The sequence below is a fragment of the Notolabrus celidotus genome, chromosome 15 (genome assembly GCF_009762535.1).
Source record: "Notolabrus celidotus isolate fNotCel1 chromosome 15, fNotCel1.pri, whole genome shotgun sequence".
NCBI classification, from domain to species: domain Eukaryota; kingdom Metazoa; phylum Chordata; class Actinopteri; order Labriformes; family Labridae; genus Notolabrus; species Notolabrus celidotus.
In genome coordinates, this window is record NC_048286.1 from 8795032 (window position 1) to 8806527 (window position 11496).

The following is an 11496-nucleotide window of genomic DNA, read 5'->3' on the forward strand; positions in this document are numbered from 1 at the left end:
TGTGTTTTTAGGCAAGATTGTGAGAGAGCCCACTCCCTTGACCGAAAAGCAACCCCACACATGAATGGTCTCAGGATGCTTCACTGTTGGCAAGAGACAGGACTGATGGTAGCGCTCACCTCGTCTTCTCCGAACAAGCCTTCATCCAGATGCCCCAAACAATCTGAAAGGGGATTCATCAGAGAAAATGACTTTACCCCAGTCCTCAGCAGTCCAGTCCCTGTACCTTCTGCAGAATATCAGTCTGTCCCTGATGTTTTTACTGGAGAGAAGTGGCTTCTTTGCTGCCCTCCTTGACACCAGGCCCTCCTCCAAAAGTCTTCGCCTCACTGTGCGTGCAGATGCACTCACACCTGCCTGCTGCCATTCCTGAGCAAGCTCTGCACTGGTGGTGGCCCGATCCCGCAGCTGTAACACCTTCAGGAGACGGTCCTGGCGCTTGCTGGACTTTCTTGGGTGCCCTGGAGCCTGTTTGGCAACAATTGAACCTCTCTCCTTGAAGTTCTTGATAATTCGATAGACGGTTGACTGAGGTGCAATCTTACTCGCTGCTATAAACTTCCCTGTTAGGCCCTTTTTGTGCAATGCAATGATGGCTGCACGTGTTTCCTTGCAGGTAACCATGGCTAACAGATGAGGAACAATGGTGTCATGCACCATCTTCCTTTTAAAGTGTCCAGTCACTCAATCATGACAGATTGATCGCCAGCCTTGTCCTCATCAACACCCACACTTGTGTTAATGTGTGTGACACCTGTGTGTCATTGAAATGATGTTAGCTGGTCCTTTTGTGGCAGGGCTGAAATGCAGTGGAAATGTGTTTTTGGTGATAAAGTTCATTTTCAAGGCAAAGAGGGACTTTGCAATTAATTGCAGTTGAGTTGATCACTCCTCATAACATTCTGGAGTATATGCAAATTGCCATTATAAAAACTGAAACAGCAGACTTTGTGAAAATGTAATATTTGTGTCATTCTCAAAACTTTTGGCCATGACTGTACACATTGGCACTCATCTGTAAGTGAAGTAATTTGAGTAGTTTTCCAATGTCTTTGTATCAAGCAATGTTATTATTCCCCTCGTTCCCGTTATCACAGACCAATCAGAGCTACTCCCCAACTCTTTGTCCTGATTGGTCGAGTGGCGGCCCCACTACGTCGCCCTGATTGGCTGGGAAGCCACTACTTCATCATAGAACATGCACAACAATCTTTTGTGGGCGGGGTTACGGGAGCAGAGAGGATAGGGGTAGTGTTGACATTCTAAATCTCGCTGAGAAGTGATGTTTATATCATGACTGCCAACAGCAGCTTTAAGTTTATGTTTCATCTTCTGCTAATTTAAAGTATTTTTTATGCTATTTAATTCACATCAGGGCACCATTCCGTAAAATCACCATGTGTTTGAACTGTTGATGTCCTTAAAGAAAGACTAATCTCTACTGAGTTCACATCTGCCAAAAGTTAGTTAGCTTAGTTTAGCATAAAGACAAACAGAGGGATTCCATTAGCTCATGGCCATTAAACTAACTCAGACGGGTCCTCTTGATTTGTAACAAATTGAGTTTAGCCACTTTACCAGTGGCATCATATATGCAGTTTTAACCTTTCTGTTACACAAATGTCTTGCATACTCGTGCAGAATAGTGACGATTGTGTGTGCATTGAATATCACTTTGCAGGGAGTGAACATCAGCCTCCTCAAAGATAGATCTGTCTCAGGGGAGCTGCACAGTCATTAAACTTCTGTGAGAAGCCACTTAGGTGCAGACGTCTGCAGATGCTGTTAGTCTTACTGATATGGAAAAACTGTCTGCTAACTCGATTAAGAGAATGTACAGAGTCAGGGACCAAAGAATGCCACATAATGGAAATGTTTATTGATGCATGTGTAATGTTTGGAGATATGCTTTTGAAGAATACATGGGAAGTGGGTGACAGCACAAATTTTAAAAAAAAGTAAACAATCCCTTTATAACCTTTTGTAACAGGGTATTATAATCTATTTTTATTGGTACGTTATTGATCTTACCAAGTGGAGTATTTATGAGCAAAAAATAAATCACAAATACACCAAATCAGCATTTGAAAAGTACATCAGAGGAGAAAATGCACAGACAATACCTCTGTAGTCCCTTTTAACAGTGTATTCACTCTAGTCATATGATTATACTGTGGAAACTGGAAATAAAGACAGCCATGGTTATTTTGGAGTTTAAGTTGGAAATTAACAAACCCAGAGGTAGACAAATGGAAGCAGTCTGAAATCAGGAGTTTTGCTGTTTAATTTACGTGTGTAGCTAAAGCTGACAACTTTATTGCCGATGATTTGTTATAGCTTTAAGATTCACAAATTCATAGCTTTGAATCAGATTACTGTTGAGTTTTTCCAAACATGCATTTACAAGCTGATTGCATATTTATCCAGTCATATTTCAAGAGGCACAGCCAAGAATACTGATTAAATTAACTCTGTACAAATAAACACCTATACAACGACTTATTAGCTATATATATATATATATTTAGTATTTAGAGTGTTTCTGATCTTAACATACCCATTTCATTAAAGACTACTCACAGACAATGACAGCAGAATTTACAGCTTTACAGCAACGAGAAATAATAGAACATTTACAAACAACAGGCTTTCATACATTATAGAACATCAAAGATTTGTCGTTACACAGAGGATCCACCTCAAATAAACACAAATTAAATGGCTGAATCGACTCTTCTGCAACACCTACAGTAACTGTTTTTATAAGTTATCTTTTTCTTTAATTTTCACAATGATACCTCAAACAGCCAAACATCTGGGGTTTGTAACGGTTTTAACCGATGGTGTCTTGGTGGTGAGAGTCAGCACTCTGCAGGGATAAAGGCTAACACAGTCCTCCCTCATAGTCATCCTCCTCGGCAGCTGCTGGTGCCCCACCAGCGCCGCCTTGTGGGGCAGCAGCCTTCTTCTTCTTTCCTCCTCCTCCAGGTACCCGCAGGGAAATGGCCAACTTGGCGTACTGGGAGGCAAAAAAGAACAAAGGGGTCATCAGATCTCAGATTTAAAGAGCTTTAACACTCTGTCATTCAGCTTCTGACTTTGATCACTGTAAGCCTGTGTGATGAAATATTCCGTAGAGTTAGAACAGATGGAATTATGCTGGGTTTTTTCTGTGCTTCTGGTGTTTTCAAAATGAGCGAACTTTGGTAGGAAAAGACTGATGTCATATTAAAGTTAAGTGATGCAACATTTCGATCAAATGACAGTTGTGGACTTGCTTGTTTAATCTACCAGGGTACTATTGATCAGTTTTTGAGTGTTAAAATGCAACTACATCTTAACTAAGATTGCTTTCAAGCTACGTAATTTCAGCGTTATCTGCCCTGGTTGATGTTTTGGAACCTAGTGTGGTTGCTCATGTGGGGTTACTACTTACCTCCACCCAAGAGATAAATACAGCCACACTCTCTCACTGTTTGATCCTCTTATAATTTAAAATAGTTTGAAGGTTTGAGCTTTCATTTTAAATGAATCTCTGAGTTGTTTCCTCATGAAGAGAAGCTTTTATCGTGATTTTTTTTTTTTCATTGGGTAGTTTCACTTCTATGTGAAAGTGCACCAACTTAAACGTTTCACCCAAGCTGCAACCTCCGGTCTCAAAATATGAAGCCCATGCGGAAGTGTTATAAACTGCAATTCATCGAGAATCCGCTTGAGGCTGGCTGCAGAAACACCGGAAACCACATACACACCAATTCAAAAAGACGATCTTTGCAGCAAAAATAAACATGTTTACAGCAAAATGTAAACTGTCTTCCTGCATGGCGATGTCTATTATGATCAGGGATGTCTACAACGTGGAGTTTCTGTGCAGCTGTGTCTCTCTTTTTGTTCCGTTTGTTTTCACTATCGGGAGTTTGCACTCCTACTAGCTAGAGCAGGGGTTCTCAAACTTTTTGGAGCCAGGGACCCCTTACAGGTGAGAAATTGTCCAAGGCCCCCTCATAATTGTAACACAGATTAAGCACATTAGTGATGTGTCATGATCAAAAGCTGCGGCTCTGAGAGCCGATGCTTTATAGTGAATCAGAAGAGCCGGCTCGCATTGAGAGAGAGCTGGCTCCCAGTTTTTTCCTTTCACTGCTTAGCTCTCACAGTGCTCAGCCCCAGCTCTGCTCACAGCAGAAATTTGTTTTGATTGGTCAGCATGGCGGCCATGCGGCCAATCACATGTGAGGATATAGGATACAGGTGATGGAGGGGAGGCTGTGTATTCTGGCTACATCTGTTCCTTCAGAGAGAGTCTTCTTGAAGACCGGGCAAATACTCACTAAGAGGAGAAATCGGATCAGCCCATCCAAGCTGAGGCATCAGATTTTTCTCAATGCCAACCTGAAGACATTAACAATGTTTGCTTGAGTTTGGTTCTGGGTTTGGTTCAGTTTGCTTGAGTTCGGTTCTGGTTCTGTTCTGGTTCTGTTCTGTTCTGGTTCGATTCTGGTTCAAGTCTGGTTCAGTTCTGGTACGGTTCTGTTTAGGGTCTGGTTCGGTTCTGGTTCGGTTCTGGTTCGGTTCCGGTTCGGTTCTGGTTCAGTTCTGGTACGGTTCTGTTTCGGGTTCGGTTCTGGTTCGGTTTCTGGTTAGGTTCAGTTCCGGTTCAGTTCCGGTTCTGGTTCGGTTCTGGTTCGGTTCGGTTCTGGTTCGATTCGGTTCTGGTTCGATTCGGTTCTGGTTCGATTCGGTTCTGGTTCAGTTCTGGTTCGGTTCCGGTTCGGTTCTGGTTCGGGTCTGGTTTGGTTCTGGTTCGGTTCTGGTTCAAGTCTGGTATGATTCTGGTTCGGTTCAGTTCCGGTTCTGGTTCAGTTCTGGTTCGGTTCTGGTTCGGTTCTGGTTGAGTTTGATTCTGGTTCTTGATTCTGGTTCTGTTTGCATGAGTTTGGTTCTGTATGCTAAAGTCTAGTTCTGGTTCTAAACCCTAATCCTAACCCTAACCCTAACCCTAATCACAACCCTAACCCTAACCCTAATCACAACCCTAACCCTAATCACAACCCTAACCCTAACCCCAACCCTAACCCTCATTACAACCCTTACCCTAACCCTAATCACAACCTAACCCTAACCCTAATCACAACCCTAACCCTAATCACAACCCTAACCCTAATTAAAACCCTAACCCTAACCCCAACCCTAACCCTAACCCTAATCACAACCCTAACCGTAACCCTAATCACAACCCTAACCCTAACCCTAATCACAACCCTAACCCTAACCCTAATCACAACCCTAACCCTAACCCCAACCCTAACCCTAATTACAACCCTAACCCTCATTACAACCCTTACCCTAACCCTAATCACAACCCTAACCCTAACCCTAATCACAACCCTAACCCTAATCACAACCCTAACCCTAACCCCAACCCTAACCCTAACCCTAATCACAACCCTAACCCTAATCACAACCCTGACCCTAACCCAACCCTAACCCTAATTACAACCCCAACCCTAACCTATTCACAACCCTAACCCTAATCACAACCCTAACCCTAATCACAACCCTAACCCTAACCCCAACCCTAACCCTAATTACAACCCTAACCCCAACCCTAACCCTAATTACAACCCTTACCTTAACCCTAATCACAACCCTAACCCTAACCCTATCACAACCCTAACCCTAATCACAACCCTAACCCCAACCCTAACCCTAATTACAACCCTAACCCTAACCCTAATCACAACCCTAACCCGAATCACATCCCTGACCCTAACCCCAACCCTAATTACAACCCTAACCCTTATCACAACCCTAACCCTTATCACAACCCTTACCCTAATCACAACCCTAACCGTAATCATAACCCTATCCCTAATCACAACCCTAACCCTAATCACAACCCTAACCCTAATCACAACCCTAACCCTAATCACAACCCTAATCCTAACCCTTATCACAACCCTAACCCTAACCCTAATCACAACCCTAACCCTAATCATAACCCTAACCCTAATCACAACCCTAACCCTAATCATAACCCTATCCCTAATCACAACCCTAACCCTAATCACAACCCTAACCCCTAATCACAACCCTAACCCTAACCCTTATCACAACCCTAACCCTAACCCTAATCACAACCCTAACCCTAATCATAACCCTATCCCTAATCACAACCCTAACCACAACCCTAACCCTAATCACAACCCTAATCCTAATCACAACCCTAACCCTAATCACAACCCTAACCCTATTGCTATTGTTGCTAGCATTGTAAGTTGGAAAGCAGGCACAGCTTGTTGTAAGCACACTGTGAGAAATACTGTCACTCTTTTCATCATTGAAAAAGAACGTTTAAACATTAAAATTGACTTGTTTTCACTTTAGCTAAAAGTCAACTTAAATATATTAAACTAATACTTATGAAGAAAAAACCTAAATACCATTGAATAAACTACAGACGCTCTCGTATATACACATACAGTGCAGTTAATTATCTGTAAGGGTTGACATTACTCACATCATTGTCCATGTACTTCAGTAAAGGTGAGTTGCACACCCGGTACACCTGGTCCTCATCCTGCTCGTCGTAGCCCTGCAGTAGCGTCTCCATGGCAACGCAATCCTCGCTCCCACTGTAGCCGGGCAGACTGGCAGGGACAGAGTGAGATTTTATGGGTAAAGGGCAGTTCCACGCTGTTTTATAGGGTAACAGATCCCAGAGATGACAGAGCGTGATGCAACATACCTGTAACTTTCTCTGACACATTTATCAGCCGCTACGTAATCCCCTCGGTGAAGGTGAATTAGCACTTGAGCTGTTGTTTTCTGAAGAGTGAAATGAACAAAAATATATAGTTAATAAACACTGAATAAATAATAAGCTGTATTTTTAAGAGTCACCAAAATGAACAGTTCCAAGGTAAGGGTTTGGTTCAAAACAGCTGTTAACATCTGGTATTTTTTTGGCTTAAAGGGATATTTCATTTTTTTTTAAGTGTTACGTGCTTGTTGATCCAGCTGATCAGCGTGTATCTGTGTTCAGGCAGTGGAAGAACACCGGTCTGCGAGGTGCGTCCGAAAATAGTTCCAAAACAAAGGGGGTTTCTGACGGCAAAGTCAAGAGCTGCCATTTTTTCTAGTAATGCATGCAATTGCACTGTGATGAGTGCCTGGATCATTTTTTCTCAACTTTAGCGAAATTACGAGAAAGAGGTGACCCCGTCTGCAGAAAATTGTAGCCTAGCTTGCCTGCTGGTCATCTGGGAATTTGCTCATTAAAGGGGAAGAGCTCACCGGCACTCATTGTGGCTCGCAGGAGTACTAGTGCAATGTAACTCATACGAACCCCCTTCAAAAAAACTGAAATATCCCTTTAATGACACCTCAAACAACATTTGGACCCGTGTCTACAAATACACAATCACCACAGACAACTTCTTTGAAACAACTCAAAAATCATCCAACAAGGTCCAAAAACTGAAAGAGTGCCAAACACTGTGCTGCACTATGTTCAACATGTTATAGTGATAGAGCACTGATTGTTCTTCATCGACACTGCTGTTATACATAGCTGAGCTGATGGAAATTTAACAGACCTAGCTGTGTAGTCTGCAGAAACACCACAACATACTTAACCAGAACTGGAAGTCAATTTAAACTGACTCTGGTGATGTTTAAATAAAGCTGTATAGGGAAAAAGGTATGGCACCAATACAACAAACCACAGACCTTGAAGCACATGGGGAAGTTTTCGATCTCTTTGTACATGTTTTTTTCTTTCTGCAGTGCCACTGCTGCTTCATACCAGCCTGGTGAGAGATGACAACAGACGAGTGAGGAAGTAAATCAAGGTATCTGGAATCAAACATGTTACTTTGTATATCTGGGTGGCAGAGGAAGACTATTCAAATGATCAGAGGCCTTCGTTTTAACAACTTTATCAAAGGGAAATTCTTACTTTGTATCACTATGTCACTATGTTAACTGATTTGATGTTAAATCAAGAAGCAACCCCTACAATTTTGGCAACCTAAGTAAAAAGTGTCAACGTCCCATCCATCTAAACCTTTCCTACTTTACCGTTTTAATCTCACGAGAAGTCTTGAGGCTTTTCCTAAGAGTTCGACTGCCTGGCGCAGGCGGTCTTCATTCTGCACACAGGAAACATATGAATATATTGTGACAGAAATTAACATTCAGTAAAATGATTCAACCAGTTCTGGGAGCTAAATTTCACCTCAAATACTCCAGCTGCCTTCTGATACAGGTCCACAGCCTTCTCTAGGTTGATAGGCTCGATCAGTCTGGGAGAAAGGGAAGACGGAGGGTTTTAGATTTACAGAAAGCCCACCTCATTTGTCCATTAGCTTGCTGTACATTGCTAAAGTGTCCCTTGTTTGAAGCAGGAGTGTCCTTAAAACTCAAAGGGCACATTGCCAGACAATAAGAAACAAACGGGAATTCATAATACAAACATTAAAGCATGTGCAGTGAGTCTTAATGGTGCAAACTTAATTGTAATGCGTAGTTAGACAAACTGTACATGACAGCTAAGTGTTAGATGCATTCATCTTTCTTAAGTGTAGGAAATAAGGGGATATTTTTACTTTCCAGCCCGGTCCAGAGCCATGGCAGCAGTGTCAGGAGTCCCATTCTCCATGTACATCATACAGGCTTTCTCTATGTACTGGATAGCCTCTGGCATCTTCTTTGCTCCTGTTGAAGTGCAAACATGATAAAATTACAATCTGCTGCAGAGGCCTCATCTCCAGCCACTTCTTTAATAGTTAAATGTTTACATTGACGACAAAACTCACCTTCATCATCATACCAGCCTGTTCAATAGCCCTGAGGAAAAGGGAGAGAGTTGGAATAAGAGAGGTTTTGTCTGTGTATCTATATCATACTAGGACAGTGGTAACATATGATACTTACTTTGCAGCATGAAAAAGCCTGCAGGACGAGTTAAGGAAAGTACATCAGACTTACAGACAGCTGTGTCATGGTATACACCCATCGGTACAGAAAAGGATACGTCTTGTTTTCAGTGTGATATTCAGCTTCTTTCAGGTAAGCATCCTTTGCCATGTCGTACTGCTTCGCGTTCTTAAAGCACACAGCTGAAAACAACAGCACGAGTAGTCAGCAAAACTGTGGCAGAAAATAAAACTGAAGGAACAATACTTGTTTATGATTGTACCTGCTTTTGCGTATTCCGATGCAGCACTGTCAAAATCAGGCTTCCACTTTGTCAGACTTGTCTTTAAGCTGCCAAAACATGATGACAAGCAATTTAAAAGCGGCTCGTACAAGCAGAATAACCTGCATCATCATTGTTTATTCACAATTACAGCACAAGACAAGAATGTTATTCAATCACTGCCTATCACATTGTATTCATGATGCGTAATCTTGTCCATTTACATCGTATTACCTTAGTGAAAACAGTGGCCTGTTTGACGTTAGCTTGCTAACATCAGTAGTAAATCAAACTGCAGGAATGAAACGACATTTTTGATCGTAACTCACCATTTCTCAGCTTTAGCTATATGCTCATGGGCTTCGTTTATCTTCTGAGCAGCCATGTCGTGAATAGATATGAACGTAGTTTGGGTATTACAGATTCGTTATCGCTGTATAGCTCTGAATGTTGGTTTCGTCGATGTTTGGATTAACACAGGAACTCCTCCTCGGGCGCTACGTCACTCTATGTCGCAGGCTACGGATGCCGCCGAGGACAAATAGAGCTGTAATGGGAAACACTGGTTGCAGTAGTGCTGAGTGCTGCCACTTATCTCTTTGCAAATTCTTCCTGTACATGTGTGAATAGTGTTTTCTGACAGAAGATAGCACCCTGCTGTATTTTAACTGTGAAACATATCAACCACTGTGAATGTTGTCCTGCATTTGCTCTGTATATGCAGTACAATTTATCATGTGACTGAATTTTGGTGCAGTCAACATCACATATCTGGCAACTACCCAGCTCTTCAGGAACTTCAGAGAGGCCAAAAGCTTATAAGAAATCAGGGGATCCCAAAATGTTCAGCTCGCGACCCCCAAAATATAGATGCCAAAGACTCGACCCCCACTGTCCCTCAAAGTGATTTAATAATGTAGCTTAATTTAGCTGGTCTGGAGAAAATTAGCCTACATATATGAACATGCGGCTGTGTTTCTATGAATTAACCTACTGCTACTGATGCTTTTAATAATTAACTGTTAACTAACCCTAAACTTAGGAGTCATCTGGCAAAAAGAAAGGCAGAAAACTTACTACATTTTAAATTTTTAAGGTTTAATTTCAAGGTTAGCTACTATTTTTGGCGATATTTTTTGCTGTAATGTTTTAAGTGTACTATTTTAGATCATTAAAAAAAAAAAACATTCTGGAAGACATCTCAGGACCCCCTCTCCCGACTCCCCAGGGGGTCCCGACCAAGCTGCAACCTCTGGTCTAAAAATATGAGTCAATGCGGAAGTGTTAAAAGCTGTAGTTCTTCGACTATCCGCTTGAGGCTGGCTCCGGAAGTACCGGAAGTCACATACACATGAATGGGAAAAAGACGATCTTTGCAGCAGAAATAAATATGTTTACAGCCTGGTACAAAGGACGAGTGTAGTCTGAATAGCTCATTTCTCAATGTCCTCCCACTGTGAGGGTGGTGAATTTTTTTCTAACGTGACAGTTTCAAAGATATTGAGATTACTAGTCTTCCAATGAGAGACACAGCTGCCTGCAGGAACACTGCAGCTGTTGGCTAGGAGGCTCAAAGCCCGCCTCTTTACGTCACACTGGCTCGACAGAAGACAATATGGCTGCCGCTGCCGATTGGTCTCAAAACAGCACTTCAGAAACAGATGGGTGACGTCACGGATACTACATCCATATTTTATACAGTCTATGGTCCCGACCATAGACCTTAAGGTCTAAAGATTGTCTTTTTCCCATTCATATCAATGTGATTTCCGGTGTTTCTGCAGCCAGCCTCAAGCGGATTTTCGATGTATTGTAGTTTATAACACCTCCGCATTGGCTTCATCGTTTGAGACCGGAGTTTGCCGCTTGGTCCCGACCCACACTTTGGGAACCACTGGTTTAAATGATTTAATTGATTTGGATTTGATTTGGATCTTTTAGATATGCAGCAGAGGCAAGAATCTCTTATATCTTATATCAGTCTCTTAATAGTCAACTTTACCTTCTTTATTATTATACTCTTATCTGTTCTTTTGCTGTCAACATTACACTCTGTGTCAGGTGATTTGGAAACCTGTGTGCTTGGTGTGTTCTCAGCAGGTTTCAGTCCTTAAAGAATATCACATCCCATATGATCATATCCCACTATGAGACTCATTATGATGAAAAAATACAACAGCTGTTTATGTACAAAGATAGTTCATTAAATGTGAACATTTTTATAATGTACTTGTACCTTTTTTGCACTAAAACAAAAGAAACAATTTGGAGTTGTCGTTATTTATAGGTTATTA

At 41.9% G+C, this 11496-nt stretch overlaps 1 protein-coding gene across 1 annotated transcript; it reads right to left on the minus strand.

Moving 5' to 3' along the window:
• Window positions 1-1857: 1857 nt before the first annotated feature.
• On the minus strand, window positions 1858-9748 carry napgb (N-ethylmaleimide-sensitive factor attachment protein, gamma b). Its single transcript, XM_034704025.1, is given in 12 exon segments — window positions 1858-3019; window positions 6521-6650; window positions 6749-6828; window positions 7732-7796; window positions 8069-8153; window positions 8240-8306; window positions 8610-8715; window positions 8816-8850; window positions 8938-8955; window positions 9038-9122; window positions 9203-9270; window positions 9532-9748. Coding segments are annotated over 12 exon segments (930 nt in total). The 5' UTR covers window positions 9588-9748; the 3' UTR covers window positions 1858-2884.
• Between the last annotated feature and the right edge of the window lie 1748 nt (window positions 9749-11496).